A 24,491-nucleotide genomic window follows, 5' to 3' on the forward strand; every position below is an offset into this window, starting at 1 on the left:
TTCCATCCTTTAGAGTTTAGACCCACTGGTTTCCATCCTTTAGACCCACTGGTTTCCATCCTTTAGAGTTTAGACCCACTGGTTTCCATCCTTTAGACTTTAGACCCACTGGTTTCCATCCTTTAGACCCACTGGTTTCCATCCTTTAGACCCACTGGTTTCCATCCTTTAGAGTTTAGACCCACTGGTTTCCATCCTTTAGACTTTAGACCCACTGGTTTCCATCCTTTAGACCCACTGGTTTCCATCCTTTAGACCCACTGGTTTCCATCCTTTAGACTTTAGACCCACTGGTTTCCATCCTTTAGACCCACTGGTTTCCATCCTTTAGACCCACTGGTTTCCATCCTTTAGACTTTAGACCCACTGGTTTCCATCCTTTAGACTTTAGACCCACTGGTTTCCATCCTTTAGACCCACTGGTTTCCATCCTTTAGACCCACTGGTTTCCATCCTTTAGACTTTAGACCCACTGGTTTCCATCCTTTAGACCCACTGGTTTCCATCCTTTAGACCCACTGGTTTCCATCCTTTAGACTCACTGGTTTCCATCCTTTAGAGTTTAGACCCACTGGTTTCCATCCTTTAGACCCACTGGTTTCCATCCTTTATACTTTAGACCCACTGGTTTCCATCCTTTAGACTTTAGACCCACTGGTTTCCATCCTTTAGACTTTAGACCCACTGGTTTCCATCCTTTAGACTTTAGACCCACTGGTTTCCATCCTTTAGACTTTAGACCCACTGGTTTCCATCCTTTAGACCCACTGGTTTCCATCCTTTAGACCCACTGGTTTCCATCCTTTAGACCCACTGGTTTCCATCCTTTAGACTTTAGACCCACTGGTTTCCATCCTTTAGACTTTAGACCCACTGGTTTCCATCCTTTAGACCCACTGGTTTCCATCCTTTAGACTTTAGACCCACTGGTTTCCATCCTTTAGACTTTAGACCCACTGGTTTCCATCCTTTAGACCCACTGGTTTCCATCCTTTAGACTTTAGACCCACTGGTTTCCATCCTTTAGACCCACTGGTTTCCATCCTTTAGAGTTTAGACCCACTGGTTTCCATCCTTTAGACCCACTGGTTTCCATCCTTTAGAGTTTAGACCCACTGGTTTCCATCCTTTAGACTTTAGACCCACTGGTTTCCATCCTTTAGACCCACTGGGTTTCCATCCTTTAGAGTTTAGACCCACTGGTTTCCATCCTTTAGACCCACTGGTTTCCATCCTTTAGACCCACTGGTTTCCATCCTTTAGAGTTTAGACCCACTGGTTTCTATCCTTTAGACTTTAGACCCACTGGTTTCCATCCTTTAGACTTTAGACCCACTGGTTTCCATCCTTTAGACCCACTGGTTTCCATCCTTTAGAGTTTAGACCCACTGGTTTCCATCCTTTAGACCCACTGGTTTCCATCCTTTAGAGTTTAGACCCACTGGTTTCCATCCTTTAGACTTTAGACCCACTGGTTTCCATCCTTTAGACTTTAGACCCACTGGTTTCCATCCTTTAGACCCACTGGTTTCCATCCTTTAGAGTTTAGACCCACTGGTTTCCATCCTTTAGACCCACTAGTTTCCATCCTTTAGAGTTTAGACCCACTGGTTTCCATCCTTTAGACTTTAGACCCACTGGTTTCCATCCTTTAGACCCACTGGTTTCCATCCTTTAGACCCACTGGTTTCCATCCTTTAGAGTTTAGACCCACTGGTTTCCATCCTTTAGACTTTAGACCCACTGGTTTCCATCCTTTAGACCCACTGGTTTCCATCCTTTAGACCCACTGGTTTCCATCCTTTAGACTTTAGACCCACTGGTTTCCATCCTTTAGACCCACTGGTTTCCATCCTTTAGACCCACTGGTTTCCATCCTTTAGACTTTAGACCCACTGGTTTCCATCCTTTAGACTTTAGACCCACTGGTTTCCATCCTTTAGACCCACTGGTTTCCATCCTTTAGACCCACTGGTTTCCATCCTTTAGACTTTAGACCCACTGGTTTCCATCCTTTAGACCCACTGGTTTCCATCCTTTAGACCCACTGGTTTCCATCCTTTAGACTCACTGGTTTCCATCCTTTAGAGTTTAGACCCACTGGTTTCCATCCTTTAGACCCACTGGTTTCCATCCTTTATACTTTAGACCCACTGGTTTCCATCCTTTAGACTTTAGACCCACTGGTTTCCATCCTTTAGACTTTAGACCCACTGGTTTCCATCCTTTAGACTTTAGACCCACTGGTTTCCATCCTTTAGACTTTAGACCCACTGGTTTCCATCCTTTAGACCCACTGGTTTCCATCCTTTAGACCCACTGGTTTCCATCCTTTAGACCCACTGGTTTCCATCCTTTAGACTTTAGACCCACTGGTTTCCATCCTTTAGACTTTAGACCCACTGGTTTCCATCCTTTAGACCCACTGGTTTCCATCCTTTAGACTTTAGACCCACTGGTTTCCATCCTTTAGACTTTAGACCCACTGGTTTCCATCCTTTAGACTTTAGACCCACTGGTTTCCATCCTTTTGGCCAAAAGAGGTATTAAGACATTCTGGACGGGAAGGAACCCCTTTTGGTGTTTTTTCGAGCATTATGTTATGCTTTATCTACAAGCTCGTAGGGCGCCACCGAGTGCCGCGCTACGAGCTTGTAGATCTGCTATTTTTTAAAAATCGTGGAAATGTGGCGCAAATCTTTGAGTACATGCTTTCTTTCAGAGAGCGTTTTTAACTGGGGGGGGGGGTCCCTGGAACGATATTTTCTGATGGGGGTCGGCGGCCGTTTACATATAATTTATGGGATGCTTGACATGAAATAGTTTGAGAACCACTGACATAGAAACCGATTTGCACCACATTTCCACGTGTGTGTGTGTGTGTGTGTGTGTGTGTGTGTGTGTGTGTGTGTGTGTGTGTGCCACTCACTCTCGGGGGTCCTGGGACTGCCGCCCCAGTCTGTCGTTGAAGCCCTGGGGCCTCGGGGGCCCCTGGAGGGCCCCGTCAGAGCTCTGCTGGTTACCATGGAGACGACCCAGTCTGCTCTGGAACCCTGGACACAGATTGACACCCTGAACGCTCAGGACGGAGTTATCCGCCCTATCAATTAGTAACGCCCAGCGCTCAGGACGGAGTTCTCTGTCCTATCAATTAGTAACGCCCAGCGCTCAGGACGGAGTTATCCGCCCTATCAATTAGTAACGCCCAGCGCTCAGGACGGAGTTATCCGCCCTATCAATTAGTAACGCCCAGCGCTCAGGACGGAGTTATCCGCCCTATCAATTAGTAACGCCCAGCGCACAGGACGGAGTTCTCTGCCCTATCAATTAGTAACGCCCAGCGCTCAGGACGGAGTTCTCTGCCCTATCAATTAGTAACGCCCAGCGCACAGGACGGAGTTCTCTGCCCTATCAATTAGTAACGCCCAGCGCTCAGGACGGAGTTCTCTGCCCTATCAATTAGTAACGCCCAGCGCTCAGGACGGAGTTCTCTGCCCTATCAATTAGTAACGCCCAGCGCTCAGGACGGAGTTCTCTGCCCTATCAATTAGTAACGCCCAGCGCACAGGACGGAGTTCTCTGCCCTATCAATTAGTAACGCCCAGCGCTCAGGACGGAGTTCTCTGCCCTATCAATTAGTAACGCCCAGCGCTCAGGACGGAGTTCTCTGCCCTATCAATTAGTAACGCCCAGCGCTCAGGACGGAGTTCTCTGCCCTATCAATTAGTAACGCCCAGCGCTCAGGACGGAGTTCTCTGCCCTATCAATTAGTAACGCCCAGCGCTCAGGACGGAGTTCTCTGCCCTATCAATTAGTAACGCCCAGCCCGTCCTATCAAATAGTAATGCCCCCCCGCCCCCCATTTTAGCCGACGAGGTCGAAAAACTTAAAACGTTAATAACTCTTGATCTAAATCATTCCGTCCAATTCTAACCAAAGATCCTGTGTCAGACGGCCCACCGCGGTCCCGTCGCTAGTCGCGGTAGAATTAATCAAACCTCCCGTTGTTGTCGATCAGTTCTAGAGTGTTTTGGCTACATTTAGCTGCTTCAGCCACATCCGGAATAACATCCGGTCCGTCGCTAAATGTGCTCCACTGCTATAAATCGCTGGGCTCTGATTTAATGGATTAAATAACCTCTGATTTAATGGATTAAATAACCTCTGATTTAATGGATTAAATAACCCCTGATTTAATGGATTAAATAACCTCTGATTTAATGGATTAAATAATGGGCGTTCGGGGTGTTAAAGTTAGTCTGGAAACCTGGACACAGATTCAGGTCAGTCTGGTCAAAACAATAGCAGATCTACAAGCTCGTAGGACGTCACCGAGTGCCGCAATACGAGCTTGTAGATCTGCTATTTCTTTTTTTTAATCATCAAAATGTGCAAATCTTTGAATATAATTATATTCTTTCACAGCCTGTACGTCTTTAACCCATTGAGACCTGAGACCAGATTCTATAAAAATGTCTATAAGTTCTAAATTATATATCAGTGGTTCTCACAGGGTTAAACCCTCATGTTTCTATATCAGTGGTTCTCACAGGGTTAAACCCTCATGTTTCTATATCAGTGGTTCTCACAGGGTTAAACCTCATGTTTCTATATCAGTGGTTCTCACAGGGTTAAACCCTCATGTTTCTATATCAGTGGTTCTCACAGGGTTAAACCTCATGTTTCTATATCAGTGGTTCTCACAGGGTTAAACCTCATGTTTCTATATCAGTGGTTCTCACAGGGTTAAACCTCATGTTTCTATATCAGTGGTTCTCACAGGGTTAAACCTCATGTTTCTATATCAGTGGTTCTCAAACATTTTCATGTCAAGGACCCCCAAGATTATATGTAATCGGCCACCGACCCCCATCTGAAAATATGTTGTTCCAGGGACCCCCCCCCCCCCCCCCCCCAAAGAACTGAATTAAAAACATTCGCTGTGAATGAACAATATATTTGTGGTTGGTTACCGTGCGTGCGTGCGTGTGTGTGTGTGTGTGTGACACTGTGCGTGTGTGTGTGGTGCGTGCCGTGTATGTTGTGTGTGCTGGGCGTGTTGTGTGTGCGTGCGTGTTGTGCATGCGTGCATGTTGTGTGTGTGTGCGGTGCGTGCCGTGTATGCATGCGTGTGTGCTGGGCGTGCTGTGCATGCGTGTGTGCGTGTGTGTGTGTGTGCGTGCTGTGTGTGCGTGCGTGCGTGCTGTGTGTGCGTGCGTGTATGTGCTGTGTGCGTGCGTGCGTGCGTGCGTGCGTGCGTGCGTGCGTGCGTGCGTGCTGTGTGTGCGTGCGTGTGTGTGTGCGTGCATGCGTGTGCGTGCATGCGTGTGCGTGCATGTGTGCGTGCTGTGTGTGCGTGTGTGTGTGTGCGTGCGTGTGTGCGTGCTGTGTGTGCGTGTGTGTGCGTGTGTGTGTGCGTGCTGTGTGTGCGTGCGTGCGTGCGTGCGTGCGTGCGTGCGTGCGTGCTGTGTGTGCGTGCTGTGTGTGCGTGCTGTGTGTGCGTGTGTGTGTATGTGCTGTGTGCGTGCGTGCGTGCGTGCGTGCGTGCGTGCGTGCGTGCGTGCGTGCGTGCGTGCGTGTGTGCGTGTGTGCGTGCGTGCTGTGTGTGCGTGCGTGCGTGTGTGCGTGCATGCGTGTGCGTGCATGCGTGTGTGTGCATGTGTGCGTGCGTGCGTGCGTGCGTGCGTGCGTGCGTGCGTGCGTGCGTGCGTGTGTGTGTGTGCGTGTGTGCGTGCGTGCGTTTGTGCAGCCTACCTCTCTGCGCTGAGGGGCTCATGAGGGGGAAGGATCCGGTCAGGATGCTGTTGAACACGGGGTCCACCAGCTCCAGGTCCCCCTCCTCCCCTCCTCTCTCCCACCAGGGGACCACCCCAGCCACGCACACGCCCCCCGGACCCCCGCACACCCCCCCCGGATCGCCACCGTCATAGAACCAGTCGCTCTGCTCGTCGTCACCTTGGGGAGGGGTGGGGAGGGGTGGGGAGGGGAGGGGAGGGGTGGGGAGGGGAGGGGTGGGGAGGGGTGGGGAGGGGTGGGGAGGGGAGGGGTGGAGAAGGATGAAATGTGGGGTGTGATCTCATTCAATGCCAAACTGAATAATCATTGATTTCAGTCAGATAACGTCACCGAAGTAGATTGAGTGTGAGGAGGTGACAAGCTGTTGCAGCTGCTTTTGGATCTTCCATAAGGTTTGAGTTCCAGAACACAGTGTAAAATAAATACAGTGTAAAAATGGCCAATAGCCTATGGGTTGTTGTTGTTGTTTTTTTTACCTTATTACTGTGTGAGAGTGCAATCATCCAATCCACTAAAACAGTGGTTCCCAAAGTGGAACCCCAGGGACCCCCAGGGGTACCTGAGGGAGTTCCAGGGGGTCCCCAGCTAAATGATAGTTTGGAACCAAATGGACCCTTGTGGGTCTGTAACTCTGAGTTAAATTGACATTAATTTTAAAATATAAATTGAGGGTCCCAGAGATAGAAATTACATTAAATGGGGGGTCCGTAGCCTAATGCATGTCAAAATGGGGGTCCTTGAAATGTAATGGGTTGAGAATCACTGCTAGAGCCGTAATAGTCTCCTCTTATGGGGGTCCCTGGCATATCTTTTCAAATTCAGTTGGCCAAAAACCGAATATCCGAATATGATTAATATTATATATTTTTTTTGTCCTACCATTGCTGTCATGGCCGTACCTTAAAGCTACCTGATTTATGGCAAAATAAATGGTTATGGCAAAACTTAACTTAAATAATAATCACTATTATGGGTCCATAAAACATGTATTCAGTTCTTTTGAATGCAATAATTTCATACACTATTCGGTTATATATGTTCTGCCTATTCGGGCCCGAAACCGAATAGGCCGAAAATGCATTTTTAGCCATTTTCTGCCTTAAACTTTCTGCAGGTGAATATTCGGCGCATCACTAGTTGCAGTGATTGTGATACCTTGTCTGTCTTCATGTAGTGATTGTGATACCTTGTCTGCCTTCATGTAGTGATTGTGATACCTTGTCTGTCTTCATGTAGTGATTGTGATACCTTGTCTGTCTTCATGTAGTGATTGTGATACCTTGTCTGCCTTCATGTAGTGATTGTGATACCTTGTCTGCCTTCATGTAGTGATTGTGATACCTTGTCTGTCTTCATGTAGTGATTGTGATACCTTGTCTGTCTTCATGTAGTGATTGTGATACCTTGTCTGCCTTCATGTAGTGATTGTGATACCTTGTCTGCCTTCATGTAGTGATTGTGATACCTTGTCTGCCTTCATGTAGTGATTGTGATACCTTGTCTGTCTTCATGTAGTGATTGTGATACCTTGTCTGCCTTCATGTAGTGATTGTGATACCTTGTCTGTCTTCATGTAGTGATTGTGATACCTTGTCTGTCTTCATGTAGTGATTGTGATACCTTGTCTGCCTTCATGTAGTGATTGTGATACCTTGTCTGTCTTCATGTAGTGATTGTGATACCTTGTCTGCCTTCATGTAGTGATTGTGATACCTTGTCTGTCTTCATGTAGTGATTGTGATACCTTGTCTGTCTTCATGTAGTGATTGTGATACCTTGTCTGCCTTCATGTAGTGATTGTGATACCTTGTCTGCCCTCATCGTTGGTGTAGAGTCCTCCGTCGCTGCTGTTGCTGACGCTGGAGGTCTCGCTGGACGAGGAGAAGACGAGAACAACAGGACACATGATTATAGGGATGGAGCTGGTTAATGTTTTATTGACGACGAGCACCGTATCGATCAGGCTTATTGTTAATGTTTTAATGACGACGAGCACCGTATCGATCAGGCTTATTGTTAATGTTTTAATGACGACGAGCACCGTATCGATCAGGCTTATGGAGCCGGGTTCTTAGCGAGCCCACTGTCGAGCATTTTCTATTGTTTTTGTGGAAAGACGGGAGACGGTAATTCACCGAGGGCTTTCGGTGGTCAGTGACGTCATGTTGTAGTTATGTTAGTTAGTCATGTACTAGTGTCGCTGTTGTGCAACACCGAGGATTGCGCAACAAGCGCCTCTAGGCTGTAGAGCCTCTAGGCTGTAGAGCCTCTAGGCTGTAGAGCGATGCCATCAGTTTTCATAGCACTAATTTGACAGAGATTAATCAATCTCCGTCTCGGGCAAATGACCGTGCGCTTGAACTTGACGGTGATCTCCGTCCTGCGCCTCCAAGGTGTTAATGTGTGTACCGTCACTTTAGAAGCGTCATTTTTTTTACCCGGGCAGCGCTGGTTGGCAGGTAACAATACACTTTTAGACCCACATGTTTGTGCCAGCGTGGATGATTACATTTATTTCTCGATCGCCTGTCTTGTCTTGATTGTTTAAATCAATGACGTCATGGGCCGCTATGCTCCATAACAGGCTTGATAAGCCCAAAGCTTAGTCGATAAGCCCAAAGCTTATTGATACCGGGTACTCGATAAGCCCAAAGCTTATTGATACCGGGTACTCGATAAGCCCAAAGCTTATTGATACCGGGTACTCGATAAGCCCAAAGCTTATTGATACCGGGTACTCGATAAGCCCAAAGCTTATTGATACCGGGTACTCGATAAGCCCGAAGCTTATTCGCCGCGGCTCAGTGACATCATGTTGTAGTTTTAGTAAGAACAGAGATGTGCCGCGGCTCAGTGACATCATGTTGTAGTTTCCGGTGGTCAGTGACATCATGTTGTAGTTTCCGGTGGTCAGTGACGTCATGTTGTAGTTTCCGGTGGTCACCTGATCACCTTAAACCGGACTATGAACAGGCCTTTTAGGAGTAAGATAGAAATGAATACAAAAGCACCTGTCACTCATGTCCTCGTCTGAGCCCCGGTTGGGCCCCTCCTCCCCCAGTTCCATCTTGTCTGGGCACGGTGCGCTGGAGGAGAGGAGGGGGTCCTCCCTGCACGGTGCGCTGGAGGAGAGGAGGGGGTCCTCGGGGGTCCACGGTGCGCTGGAGGAGAGGAGGGGGTCCTCCCTGCACGGTGCGCTGGAGGAGAGGAGGGGGTCCTCGCTGATCTCCACCACCACACCTTCGTCCGTCGCCTCCATCAGCCTGTGAGACGCCATCTTCCTCTTCTTCACACGCTTCTTCCCTCCTCCTCCTCCTCCTCCTCCTCCTCCATGGACTAGGACTGTCACTATCAAATCAAATCAAATCAAACCAAATCAAATCAAGTCAACCTTCATTTGTATAGCACAGTGGTTCCCAGGGGTCCCTGAGGGAGTTCCAGGGGGTCCCCAGCTAAATAGTTAGCTAGATAGTTTGGAACCAAATGGACCCTTATGGGTCTGAAACTCTGAGAGTGTACAAATGGAACCAAATGGACCCTTATGGGTCTGTAACTCTGAGAGTGTACAAATGGAACCAAATGGACCCTTACGGGTCTGTAACTCTGAGAGTGTACAAATGGAACCAAATGGACCCTTATGGGTCTGTAACTCTGAGAGTGTACAAATGGAACCAAATGGACCCTTATGGGTCTGTAACTCTGAGAGTGTACAGATGGAACCAAATGGACCCTTATGGGTCTGTAACTCTGAGTGTACAGATGGAACCAAATGGACCCTTATGGGTCTGTAACTCTGAGAGTGTACAAATGGAACCAAATGGACCCTTACGGGTCTGTAACTCTGAGAGTGTACAAATGGAACCAAATGGACCCTTATGGGTCTGTAACTCTGAGTGTACAAATGGAACCAAATGGACCCCAGAGTTAACTCACCCATGCTAAATGGCAGTAGCAATAGTTCAGCACAGGCTAACATAGATTTGTTCTATTTTTTTTAGAAAGACAGTTGGAAGATTAGTACGATTTTCCCCACAATGTTAAAACGACGTTAAAGATGTCTTTAGCCTAGAATGAGTTAACACATTTAGACCCGACGTCGAAATTTAAAATGTCTAAATCCTGACAGTTTTATGAATAGAAATACCTCATTTTTCTGTATCAGTGGTGCTCAATATTTCATGTCAAGGACCCCCAAAAATGATGTGCATTTGGTCACCGACGCCCATCTGAAAATATGTTGACTCCCCCAGAAGCAAAGATTTGAGTCAAAAACGTTCGCTCTGAAAGAATATATGTTGTGCCACATTTTCACGATTTTTCAAAAATAGCAGATCTACAAGCTTGTAGCGCGCCACTCGGTGGCACACTATGAGCTTGTAGATCTGCTATTTTTCAAAAGCTAAATTATAACATAAAAAAGGGGTTCCCACCCCAAAATGGGTTAAAGGACAACTTTAGTTTTTTTCAACCAAGGTTCATGTTTTAAATTGTTATTAGAGAAAGTAAAAGATGACTGTTAATTTCTTCTCATTTGCTGCTTTCTTTCGTTTTATGGATTTTAGCTGTTTTTGACAGGGGGCCTGACCTACTTGTTGTTAACTAGTTGTACGAACGCTTGTTTTCTATTGTTGTATTGTTTATTGGATCTTGTTTAGTCGATACACTTAATTGTTTTAGCTCATGCTCATTTGATTTAGCTATTTTGTCTCATCTGTTTAAGGAAATAGGTAGCTGATATATTGCACTTTTACCTTAGCACTAGGTATACTCTTGGTTGCTTGTTTTTGCAGAAAATGCACTAAAGACTTCTGGTGATTAGTAGTTTTTGTTCCCTACCTATGTTGAATACACTTATTGTAAGTCGCTTTGGATAAAAGCGTCTGCTAAATGACTGTAATGTAATGTAATGTAATGTAATGTGGGCATTTGAGCATGGTGCTAAATATGTATTTTTTTTACAAAGTTTTATAGCAATTTCTTTTTTTATAATTTACTATAGTTGAAATGTGGGTCATGACCAAAAGAATAAGGTCGCGAATACAAGCGGCCAAAATGAGTTTTCTTTGACGGGTGGCTGGCATCTCCCTTAGAGATAGGGTGAGAAGTTCAGTCACACGAGAGAGACTCGGAGTAGAACCGCTGCTCCTTCGCCTGGAAAGGAGCCAGCTGAGGTGGTTCGGGGCATCTGGTTAGGATGCCTCTCGGGCGTCTCCCTATAGGGAGGTCCTCGATGCACGTCCCACTGGGAGGAGACCCCGGGGCAGACCAAGGATCACGTCCCACTGGGAGGAGACCCCGGGGGGCAGACCAAGGACCACGTCCCACTGGGAGGAGACCCCGGGGCAGACCAAGGATCACGTCCCACTGGGAGGAGACCCCGGGGGGCAGACCAAGGACCACGTCCCACTGGGAGGAGACCCCGGGGCAGACCAAGGATCACGTCCCACTGGGAGGAGACCCCGGGGCAGACCAAGGACCACGTCCCACTGGGAGGAGACCCCGGGGCAGACCAAGGATCACGTCCCACTGGGAGGAGACACCGGGGCAGACCAAGGATCACGTCCCACTGGGAGGAGACCCCGGGGCAGACCAAGGATCACGTCCCACTGGGAGGAGACACCGGGGCAGACCAAGGATCACGTCCCACTGGGAGGAGACCCCGGGGCAGACCAAGGATCACGTCCCACTGGGAGGAGACCCCGGGGGGCAGACCAAGGATCATGTCCCACTGGGAGGAGACACCGGGGCAGACCAAGGATCACGTCCCACTGGGAGGAGACCCCGGGGGGCAGACCAAGGACCACGTCCCACTGGGAGGAGACCCCGGGGCAGACCAAGGATCACGTCCCACTGGGAGGAGACCCCGGGGGGCAGACCAAGGACCACGTCCCACTGGGAGGAGACCCCGGGGGGCAGACCAAGGACCACGTCCCACTGGGAGGAGACCCCGGGGCAGACCAAGGATCACGTCCCACTGGGAGGAGACCCCGGGGCAGACCAAGGACCACGTCCCACTGGGAGGAGACCCCGGGGCAGACCAAGGATCACGTCCCACTGGGAGGAGACACCGGGGCAGACCAAGGATCACGTCCCACTGGGAGGAGACCCCGGGGCAGACCAAGGATCACGTCCCACTGGGAGGAGACACCGGGGCAGACCAAGGATCACGTCCCACTGGGAGGAGACCCCGGGGCAGACCAAGGATCACGTCCCACTGGGAGGAGACCCCGGGGGGCAGACCAAGGATCATGTCCCACTGGGAGGAGACACCGGGGCAGACCAAGGATCACGTCCCACTGGGAGGAGACCCCGGGGCAGACCAAGGATCACGTCCCACTGGGAGGAGACCCCGGGGCAGACCAAGGATCACGTCCCACTGGGAGGAGACCCCGGGGCAGACCAAGGCGCAGTTGGAGGAAATACATCGATTCACTGGCCTTGGAACGTCTCGGGATCCCCCAGGAGGAAGTCACTAATATTGCTCTGGAGAGGGAAGTCTGGAGCACTCTGGTGGAGCTGTTGCCCCCGCGACCCGACTACGGATAAGCGGTTGATGATGGATGGATGGATGGATAGTCATACTAGACCCCAAGAAATTACATCTGGCCACAAAAGATCACGGGATCTACTGAATATGTCAAACTGACATATTGAGCCTATGACACACAGTGTGGCTTCCCCCCAGTAGGCTACATTCACATTCAGTAGATCCTGTGATCTTTTGTGGCCAGATGTAATTTCTTGGGGTCTAGTAGGACTATAGTAAATGATAAAAAAAAAAATAGCTACAAAATGTTGTAAAAAAAATGATACATATTTAGCCCCATGTTCGAATGCCCCCGCCGCTAAAACTAAAACGAAAGAAAGCAGCAGATGAAAAAAAAATTAACACTCATCTTTTACTTTCTCTAATAACAACCTAAAACATGAACATTGGTTAAAAAAAACTAAAGTTGTCCTTTAAGCATCTGCTATATAGAAACATGAGGTTTTAACCCTGTGAGAACCACTGATATAGAAACATGAGGTTTTAACCCTGTGAGAACCACTGACATAGAAACATGAGGTTTAACCCTGTGAGAACCACTGATATAGAAACATGAGGTTTAACCCTGTGAGAACCACTGATATAGAAACATGAGGTTTAACCCTGTGAGAACCACTGACATAGAAACATGAGGTTTTAACCCTGTGAGAACCACTGATATAGAAACATGAGGTTTTAACCCTGTGAGAACCACTGATATAGAAACATGAGGTTTTAGCCCTGTGAGAACCACTGATATAGAAACATGAGGTTTTAACCCTGTGAGAACCACTGACATAGAAACATGAGGTTTAACCCTGTGAGAACCACTGATATAGAAACATGATGTTTAACCCTGTGAGAACCACTGATATAGAAACATGAGGTTTAACCCTGTGAGAACCACTGATATAGAAACATGAGGTTTTAACCCTGTGAGAACCACTGATATAGAAACATGAGGTTTTAACCCTGTGAGAACCACTGACATAGAAACATGAGGTTTAACCCTGTGAGAACCACTGATATAGAAACATGAGGTTTAACCCTGTGAGAACCACTGATATAGAAACATGAGGTTTTAACCCTGTGAGAACCACTGATATAGAAACATGAGGTTTTAACCCTGTGAGAACCACTGACATAGAAACATGAGGTTTAACCCTGTGAGAACCACTGATATAGAAACATGAGGTTTAACCCTGTGAGAACCACTGATATAGAAACATGAGGTTTTAACCCTGTGAGAACCACTGATATAGAAACATGAGGTTTTAACCCTGTGAGAACCACTGATATAGAAACATGAGGTTTTAACCATGTGAGAACCACTGATATAGAAACATGAGGTTTAACCCTGTGAGAACCACTGATATAGAAACATGAGGTTTTAACCATGTGAGAACCACTGATATAGAAACATGAGGTTTTAACCCTGTGAGAACCACTGACATAGAAACATGAGGTTTAACCCTGTGAGAACCACTGATATAGAAACATGAGGTTTTAACCCTGTGAGAACCACTGATATAGAAACATGAGGTTTAACCCTGTGAGAACCACTGATATAGAAACATGAGGTTTTAACCATGTGAGAACCACTGATATAGAAACATGAGGTTTTAACCCTGTGAGAACCACTGACATAGAAACATGAGGTTTAACCCTGTGAGAACCACTGATATAGAAACATGAGGTTTAACCCTGTGAGAACCACTGATATAGAAACATGAGGTTTAACCCTGTGAGAACCACTGACATAGAAACATGAGGTTTTAACCCTGTGAGAACCACTGATATAGAAACATGAGGTTTTAACCCTGTGAGAACCACTGATATAGAAACATGAGGTTTTAACCCTGTGAGAACCACTGATATAGAAACATGAGGTTTTAACCCTGTGAGAACCACTGATATAGAAACATGAGGTTTTAACCCTGTGAGAACCACTGACATAGAAACATGAGGTTTAACCCTGTGAGAAGCACTGATATAGAAACATGAGGTTTAACCCTGTGAGAACCACTGATATAGAAACATGAGGTTTTAACCCTGTGAGAACCACTGATATAGAAACATGAGGTTTTAACCCTGTGAGAACCACTGATATAGAAACATGAGGTTTTAACCCTGTGAGAACCACTGATATAGAAACATGAGGTTTTAACCCTGTGAGAACCACTGATATAGAAACATGAGGTTTTAACCCTGTGAGAACCACTGATATAGAAACATGAGGTTTAACCCTGTGAGAACCACTGATATAGAAACATGAGGTTTTAACCCTGTGAGAACCACTGATATAGAAACATGAGGTTTTAACCCTGTGAGAACCACTGATATAGAAACATGTGGCGACGGGTGACGGGTGCCTGCAGTTCATCAGGATTGTTTGTTTGTTTGTTTGTTATTTGTTTTTCTTATGTTCACTGGGCACTTTGCTCAAGGTAGACACCGGTCATAATCACTACTTGTATTTGGAACAACCAAATCTGGCTACAATGCATCTAGCCATTGTCGTGTATATTGCTGCTTATGCCATCTACCTGCTGCTGCCGAGGGCGCTGACGTTAAACACCGCTGAACACAGCGCCACGGGGGGCCACCTGGTTCTCCGCTATGGCTATGAACAGCTATGTCAGCTGAGGGAATACAGCGATCGTGGCAACTTTCCACTTAATGTACCGGAGGAATGCATGAGGAGAGATCGCCGCCGATCACCAACACGGAAAAGGGGCCGAAGAGGAGGGGTACGGCGGAGAGTTCGCAGCCGCGGCTCAAGGCCACCACTGCCGACAATACTCCTCGCAAACGTGCGTTCTCTCCCGCAGCAATACGACCAACTACAAACTGCGGTGAGGTACCTCTCTGAGTACAGGGAAAGTTGCTTGCTTTGTTTCACTGAAACGTGGCTTAATGATACGATTGTTAGTGATTCCATCCGTATTCCAGGGTTCAGTGAACCTATTAGACTTGACCGAGACCTTGAGGTAACGGAGAAAGAAACGGGAGGAGGAGTGTGTATTTTTGTGAATGAACGGTGGTGCAGGGATTACACACTGAGAGACTCATATTGTTCAGAAGACATCGAACTTCTTTCTGTCTCATTTAGACCGTTTTACCTGCCAAGAGAATTTGGTCAGATTTTCGCTACACTGGTCTATATTCATCCCCGTGCGAATATGAAGGCAGCCGCGGGGGCAATATATGAGACAATATCCAAGCAGGAGAATATCTCTCCTGACTCGCCCAAGTTCATACTGGGGGACTTCAATGGATGTTCGCTTAAGCAGACACTGCCCAATTTCTACCAATACGTGACATGCCCAACAAGACGCGAAAAGACTCTTGATTTATGCTTTGGAAATATAAAGGACGCGTACGGTAGCCACCGAAAAATGGAGCTCGGGAGCTCCGATCATAACGCGGTCCACCTGGTCCCACGTTACAAACAGAGACTCAAAGCAAGCAAACCTGAAGTGAAAGACATTCTAAAGTGGAGTGAGGAGTCACTTGACTGTCTTAAAGGATGTTTTGATTGCACTCTATGGGACATGTTTAATGACACATGTGCTGATCTTGATGAACTTAACTCTGTTGTAACGCAATACATACAGTTTTGTATAAATAGCGTTATACCATCCAAACGGATCAAAGTGTTTCCAAATGATAAACCATGGATGAATAAGGAAATGAAAGAAGCATTATATAGGAAAAAACGTGCTTTTGAACAAGGGGACCTAATTCAAGTGAAACTAATTCAGAAAGAGATCAAACGGATAACTAGTGAATGTAAACATAACTACAAACTTAAAATTGAGAGGCAAATGAGGGATACAAATGTACGTCAAGCTTGGAAGGGGCTGTATACAATGGTAGGAATAAAGGAAAAGAAGGAGGTTATCAACACTAGTGATGATATGTCTTTTGCCAATGAGCTAAATACCTTTTATGGCAGATTTGATACTTCTGATTTTTCCACTGAACGCAATCTGTTAAGGGAACAATTCAGCAGTAGTGAGTCAATTACTATTACAGAGGAGGAGGTGCGTAGAACCCTCAAAAGAATTAACCCACGAAAAGCACCGGGTCCCGATGGGATAAGGGGTTATGTGCTTAAGGAGTGTAGGGAGCAGCTCAGCCCTGTACTGAGACACATGTTTCAGGTATCGCTAGATACACACTATATTCCAAAAGCGTGGAAGACCTCACTTATAGTTCCAGTGCCGAAAATGTCTAATCCCAAAGTCCTTAACGACTATCGGCCAATTGCCTTGACAACATTATTAATAAAAAGCTTGGAGCGCATTATCTTAAATAACCTCCTTAATAATGTGCAACATGAAATGGACCCCTTGCAATTTGCATATAGAAAGGGGAGGGGCACTGATGATGCTCTTCTTCTTATGCTTAATAAGATCTACTACCATCTAGATAAACCTCAAAAGAAACGATATGCTCGGGTACTCTTTGTAGACTTCTCCTCTGCATTTAACACAATGAGACCTCATATTCTGATGAGGAAACTTTTTGACATGGGTGTTAACACCAATATCATCAGGTGGGTGGAGTCATTCCTGACTGAGCGGGTACAATATGTCAAGGTGAATAAAGCAATATCTCTCCCCATTACGACCAACACGGGGGCTCCGCAAGGGAGCGTGATTTCACCGGTATTGTTCACGCTGTACACAAGCGACTGTAGGAGTGAGTCAGACAACACCTGTATTGTTAAATTCGCAGACGACACAGCTATTGTTGGTCTGATTGAGGATGATGAGATAAGCTATCGAAGAACAGTGGACGAGTTTGCCGGTTGGTGCAGGAGTAACTTCCTCCAGCTGAATATCAAAAAAACTAAGGAGGTCATATTTGACTTTAGGACTGGTGCTCATGCACACCAGGAAATAGTCATTGGTGGGGATGGGGTAGTGATTGTGGAGGAATACAAGTACTTGGGTACAACGATTGATTCCAAGCTGACATGGAATTCTAACACTCATTCCATTTATAAGAAAGGTCAGCAGAGACTGCATTTTATGCGCAGACTGAGACAGTATAATGTGGAAAAGAATGTTATGGCACTTTTTCATCGATCCTTTGTGGAGAGTGCACTGACATTTTGTTTTGTCTCATGGTATGGCTCATTATCATTGGTTAATAAGAACAAACTCCATAAAATCATCAACGTGTCCAGCAAAATAGCTGGGGTACGATTTGAGAGTATGACCTCAATGTATGAGACCCGGGTACTCAGGAAGGGGAAAGCTATTACTAGGGACAATACACACCCGTTACACAGCCAATACCATCTCTTACCATCAGGGCGACGGTACATGGTACCTTCCCTGCAGGCTAGGGCCTCAAGGTCGTTTGTTCCCATAAGTATAGGACTTATGAACAAGCAGGCCCCATCTCAGTTCCGTGCATAAAGTGTGATGTGATGCCTCTTGGAACTATGACTGGTGGCCTTCTGTTGGCATTGTTTCTTTATTGTCTATGTATTGTTTGTTTGCATATGTTTTATGTATATCCTGATGACTGCTGTGCACAAAACAAATTTCCGAAAGGACGAATAAAGTATCTATCTATCTATCTATCTGATATAGAAACATGAGGTTTTAACCCTGTGAGAACCACTGATATAGAAACATTAGGTTTAACCCTGTGAGAACCACTGATATAGAAACATGAGGTTTAACCCTGTGAGAACCACTGATATAGAAACATGAGGTTTTAACCCTGTGAGAACCACCGATATAGAAACATGAGGTTTAACCCTGTGAGAACCACTGATATAGAAACATGAGGTTTTAACCCTGTGAGAACCACTGATATAGAAACATGAGGTTTAACCCTGTGAGAACCACTGATATAGAAACATGAGGTTTAACCCTGTGAGAACCACTGATATAGAAACATGAGGTTTTAACCCTGTGAGAACCACTGATATAGAAACATGAGGTTTTAACCCTGTGAGAACCACTGATATAGAAACATGAGGTTTAACCCTGTGAGAACCACTGACATAGAAACATGAGGTTTAACCCTGTGAGAACCACTGATATAGAAACATGAGGGTTTAACCCTGTGAGAACCACCGATATAGAAACATAGGTTTTAACCCTGTGAGAACCACTGATATAGAAACATGAGGTTTTAACCCTGTGAGAACCACTGACATAGAAACATGAAGTTTAACCCTGTGAGAACCACTGATATAGAAACATGAGGTTTAACCCTGTGAGAACCACTGATATAGAAACATGAGGTTTTAACCCTGTGAGAACCACTGATATAGAGCCGAGGTTCTCAACATTTTTGGCCGGGGACCCCCGAAAATGCTTTGGCAACGTCTCGGGACCCCCGCCCCGCCCCCTCCCGACCTCCAATATAAATTGACTGCTACAATAACCTTAATAATAGAGACAATACACCTTAAATAAATACTGAAACCTGATATAATCATTAGGGAAGGTGTATGCATGTACTATGTGTACTAACATTTTTTTTTAAATTATTTGGGGACCCCCCCAAAATAATTTGGCGACCCCCCGAGGGGTCGCGACCCACGGGTTGAGAACCCCTGTTATAGAGACATGGGGTTATAACCCTGTGAGAACCACTGATATAAAAACATGAGGTTTTTCAGAAAACCGTCAGGAATTCTGTACGGGAACCCCTTTTGGTGTTTTAAGTATTATGTTATACTTTAGCTATTGGAAAATAGCAGATCTACAAGCTCAGCGCGGCACAGAGAATATTGAAAATGCGGTGCAAATCTTTGAATATATATTCTTTCACAGCGAATGTTTTTTCAACTCATATCTTTGCTTCTGGGGGGGAGGGGTCCCTGGAACAACATATTTTGAGATGGGGGTCAAAGGTCAAATACAAAGGTCAAATTCTGAGGGTCCTTGACATGAAATAGTTTGAGAACCACTGACATAGAAAAATGAGGGTTTCACCGTAGTATGCTGCCCCCTGGTGGCTTCCGTCTATACCTGTTAGAGGTGTGTGCGTGTGTGCGTGCATGTGTGCGCGCATGTGTGTGCGTGCGTGTGTGTGTGTGGCGCCAGTGTTGTTTTTGGCAGCACATTTTTATTTTAGTTTTAGTCGTAGTCTCTTGAATAGCTTTCATTTAGTTTTAGTCACATTTTAGTCACCTGGAATGTTTCAGTGTCTAGTCTAGTTTTAGTCGACTAAATGTCATAAGATTTTAGTCGACTAAATCTACAGTTGATTTAGTCGACTAAAATGTATTTTGGCGGGCCTTGATGATGGTGTCATAATGACTGATTTTACACTTGCTGAAAATAGCCGATCTACAAGCTCACAACGTGTCGCGCTGCGACGCGTAGTGAGCTTGTAGATCGGCTATTTACAGAGTAAAAGCGGCCATATCTTCCCGGCACCCCGGCGCTGATTGCAATAATGAGTCTCTTCCTCCTCTGTGCAACAATGATCACAGATCAATAATGTGTCTCTTCCTCCTCTGTGCAACAATGATCAATAATGAGTCTCTTCCTCCTCAGATCAATAATGAGTCTCTTCCTGCTCTGTGCAACAATAGATCACAGATCAATAATGAGTCTCTTCCTCCTCAGATCAATAATGAGTCTCTTCCTCCTCAGATCAATAATGCGTCTCTTCCTCCTCTGTGCAACAATGATCAATAATGAGTCTCTTCCTCCTCAGATCAATAATGTGTCTCTTCCTCCTCTGTGCAACAATGATCAATAATGAGTCTCTTCCTCCTCAGATCAATAATGAGTCTCTTCCTCCTCTGTGCAACAATGATCACAGATCAATAATGAGTCTCTTCCTCCTCTGTGCAACAATGATCACAGATCAATAATGAGTCTCTTCCTCCTCAGATCAATAATGTGTCTCTTCCTCCTCTGTGCAACAATGATCAATAATGAGTCTCTTCCTCCTCAGATCAATAATGAGTCTCTTCCTCCTCTGTGCAACAATGATCACAGATCAATAATGAGTCTCTTCCTCCTCTGTGCAACAATGATCACAGATCAATAATGCGTCTCTTCCTCCTCAGATCAATAATGAGTCTCTTCCTCCTCTGTGCAACAATGATCACAGATCAATAATGCGTCTCTTCCTCCTCTGTGCAACAATAGATCAATAATGCGTCTCTTCCTCCTCTGTGCAACAATAGATCAATAATGAGTCTCTTCCTCCTCAGATCAATAATGCGTCTCTTCCTCCTCTGTGCAACAATGATCACAGATCAATAATGAGTCTCTTCCTCCTCTGTGCAACAATGATCACAGATCAATAATGAGTCTCTTCCTCCTCTGTGCAACAATGATCACAGATCAATAATGAGTCTCTTCCTCCTCTGTGCAACAATGATCACAGATCAATAATGAGTCTCTTCCTCCTCAGATCAATAATGCGTCTCTTCCTCCTCTGTGCAACAATGATCACAGATCAATAATGCGTCTCTTCCTCCTCTGTGCAACAATGATCACAGATCAATAATGCGTCTCTTCCTCCTCTGTGCAACAATGCCCAAAGACAGGCAGTGAAGCAACAATAAAGCATAGAATATAGGTTGAGGGTTCCACTGTTTGAGGTAATGCAACAAAGAAATCCTGATCTATTCTGGGAAGATGATGGACAGAAGTTAGACTGGTTATTTAATGATGAAGTATTTAGGAGGACAGCCCAGTTTGTTTCTAGAGCCTCTGGAGTAGAAGACAATCCCAGCTCTTCAAGTAGGTACATGTGTCTCCTGTCACAGGCCTAATGGTGTATTTTATATATTATATATATATATTATGTAATCTGCTCGTAAGGTGATCGGTTTATTGTAATTGTTCATGTAAACTGTAAAAAGTGTCCTGTAAGTCCATATGGGTGGGGCTTCTTCTGAAGCATGACACTTAAATAAAGAATCAATCAAAACAATCATACAGAATGCTAGAATTATATTTTAAATGTTGTTCCACCACCTGTCCCAGGGCGTAGGATCACGCTGTGAGCTTGTAGATCTGTTATTTGTGTCACGTACTGGTGGGACACAATAGGCTGCAATCGCTACGCTGCCCCGTGTGGCGAAGAACGACTTATATTACATATTTTCTGTAACGTTATAGGTTTTAGAAACTAAATAATAACCAATATCCAAAAACAATGCAGGGCTCATAGCGCGAGTGGCGCGCTATGAGCTTGTAGATCTGCTATTTTTCAATAGCTAAATTATAACATAATGTTTAAAACACCAAAAGAGGTTCCTGCCCAAAATGGGTTCAAAATATTTCCAGGAATGTCATGCCATAAGGAAACCTTAACCCAGACCAGATTCTACAAATATCTTCTAAATCCTGACAGTTTTCTGAAAAACCCTCCGTTTGTGAACCCTCAATTCACAAACTATTTCATGTCAAGGACCCCCAGAATTATATGTAAATGGCCTCTGACCCCCCATCTGAAAATATGTTGTCCCCCTGCTGACAAAGCACCCTGCATGTCAAAGGTATGATATAGCCTACTATACTGTATTTGCTTAGGTCAAAGCTGTGTTACATGTACCGTTACTCACTAGTATGTATTTATTATTCATGTGTCTATACTCAATTGGGGTCAATGCCATTAAACGGGGGGTCTGTAGACTAATATGCAGGTCAAACTGGGGGTCCTTGAAATGAAACGGGTTGAGAATCACTGGCCTCTGGAATATATTTTTCTAATGGGGGGTCCGCGGGCTAATAAATGTCGATTTGGGGGTCCTTGACATGAAACGGGTTGAGAATCACTGGTCTCTGGAATATATCTTTCTAATGGGGGGTCCGCGGGCTAATAAATGTCGATTTGGGGGTCCTTGACATGAAAAGGGTTGAGAATCACTGCGCTAAAAACACAAAAAAAAAAAACACAAAATGTTCCGAGACGATGCCCGCCCTTACCTCCTCCTCCTCCTCCTCCTCCTCCTCCTCCTCCACAGAGCTCCATGGCCACACCCTCGGCTGTGCCGGCCACACCCTCGGCTGTGCCCCCCACCCCTCTGCAGTCCGCGAGGGGGGCTTTGGGGACGGGAGGGGGCCCCAGCAGGGTCACCACGTCGACCCCCTCCTCGGGGGGGTCCACGGCCATGCGCTTGACCTTGCGGCGGCGCCTGAGGCTGCGCGTGCCCTCCGCCGCCAGGTGGGGGGGGTGGTGGTGGTGCTCGTCGGCCCAGAGGAGGAGCGGCCGCTTGCCGCCGGCCCCGCCCACCCCCCCGGACTCGTTGGCGCCGCTCATAGGGGGAGGGGCGCGGCGCTTGGGGCCCAGCTGCTGCTGATGATGATGCTGATGATGCTGATGATGATGATGCTCGTCAGAGTCGCTGTTGTTGTTGTCGCCGCGGCGGGCGTGGCTGTTGGAGCCCGAGACGCCACCGCGGTAGTCCTGGGAGAGAAACCAGACGCCATTAACCCATTTTGACCTGGGAACGATTCTACAAATGTCTTCTAAATCCTGACAGTTTTCTGAAAAAGCCCCATGTTTCTATGTCAGTGGTTCTCAAACATTTTCATGTCAAGGACCCCCAAAAATTATATGTATTTGCCCGCCGACCCCCGTCTGAAAATATGTTGTTCCAGGGAGCCTCCAGAAGCAAAGATTTGAGTTAAAAACGTTGGCTCTGAAAGAATATATTCAAAGGTTTGCGCCACTTTTTCACGATTTAAAAAAAATAGCAGACCTACAAGCTCGTAGCGCGGCACTCGGTGCCACGCTATGAGCTTGTAGATCTGCTAATATATCTAAAGTATAACATAATGGTACAAACACCAAAAGGGGTTCCCGCCCAAAATGGGTAAACCGTTTCCGTCCGTAGGACGGCTCCACACGTCCTAGGGAACCCAATCGACGCGTACATAGGACGTGTGTATCAGTCGGACACTCGGCCACCGTAGAGCGAAGCCTACGGTCATATTAGCTTACCGTTCACTAGCCTGTTAGCGTGGCAGAAAGAACGCCTCGTCTCTCCTAATCCAGGGCGCTCTCCGTGGTTTTGATCTGACGGATATACTAAAGCGCTTCATTTCTGACTTCAACATGCCTCTCGTTCAAAATAGGAAGGCTTTTTGGATCATGTATGGTATAAATGAAATCGGCACGGTAAAGGATCATGTATGGTATAAATGAAATCGGCACGGTAAAGGATCATGTATGGTATAAATGAAATCGGCACGGTAAAGATCATGTATGGTATAAATGAAATCGGCACGGTAAAGCTAGCAAAATCATTTCTCCGTGGGGCTAATTAAGTGTCCATTTGGGGGTCCTTGACGTGAAGAACGTTGGGGAACCACTGGCTTCACTGACCTTGTGCTCCTCGGCGCTGGACTCACTGAACCACTGGCTTCACTGACCTTGTGCTCCTCGGCACTGGACTCACTGAACCACTGGCTTCACTGACCTTGTGCTCCTCGGCGCTGGACTCGGAGCCCTCGCTGAGGTGCCCCCCCCCAGCCGCCCCCGCCCCCCCGGCGGCCCCCCCCTCCCAGGGCAGGTGGAGGGGGGGGTTGTTGTTGTCGGAGCGGCGCTTGCGGCCTCGCCGCTTGCGGGCCTGCCTCTTCAGCAGGTACCCCAGGTGGTCCGCGGCCCCTCCTCCTCCCCCCCCCCCGGGGGGGTGGTGGTGGTGGTGGTGGTGGTGGTGGTCTCCCCCCCCTCCCCGCGCCGCCTGCTCAGAGCTCTCCTCCAGCGCAGACACCAGGTCGTGGACCAGCTCGTCCATCGTGCGGCCAAAGTGCCTGTGGACGTCGCAAAGTACAACAACACCCTCAGCGTCGTCGTGCAGTAAACAAGATGACAGACAGACAGACAGACAGACAGACAGACAGGCAGGCAGGCAGGCAGGCAGGCAGGCAGACAGACAGACAGACAGACAGACAGACAGACAGACAGACAGACAGACAGACAGGCAGGCAGGCAGGCAGGCAGGCAGGCAGGCAGGCAGACAGACAGACAGACAGACAGACAGACAGACAGACAGACAGACAGACAGACAGGCAGGCAGGCAGGCAGACAGACAGGCAGGCAGACAGACAGGCAGACAGGGAGACAAGCAGGCAGGCAGTGTCCATAATTAGTCCGACCTGCTATTTTATTAATTGACATTTTGTTGTATTCTTATACTCTGCGCTGTGAAGCACTTTGTGAC

The 24,491-nt window shown here is 46.7% G+C and overlaps 1 protein-coding gene across 1 annotated transcript in view; it reads right to left on the minus strand.

The window, feature by feature from the left end:
* Nucleotides 1-24,491, minus strand: part of gpatch2 (G patch domain containing 2) — a 30,070-nt gene that overhangs the window by 3,678 nt on the left and 1,901 nt on the right. The window contains exons 2-7 of the mRNA XM_079530731.1: nt 23,748-24,081; nt 22,252-22,732; nt 8,808-9,102; nt 7,603-7,667; nt 5,755-5,955; nt 2,930-3,053 (exon numbers count right to left, since the gene is read on the minus strand). Coding sequence (XP_079386857.1) covers nt 2,930-3,053; nt 5,755-5,955; nt 7,603-7,667; nt 8,808-9,102; nt 22,252-22,732; nt 23,748-24,081 — 1,500 coding nt within the window. The remainder of the gene's footprint in view (nt 1-2,929; nt 3,054-5,754; nt 5,956-7,602; nt 7,668-8,807; nt 9,103-22,251; nt 22,733-23,747; nt 24,082-24,491) is intronic.

This window comes from Electrona antarctica (genome assembly GCF_951216825.1).
Source record: "Electrona antarctica genome assembly, contig: scaffold_92, whole genome shotgun sequence".
Taxonomy (NCBI): domain Eukaryota; kingdom Metazoa; phylum Chordata; class Actinopteri; order Myctophiformes; family Myctophidae; genus Electrona; species Electrona antarctica.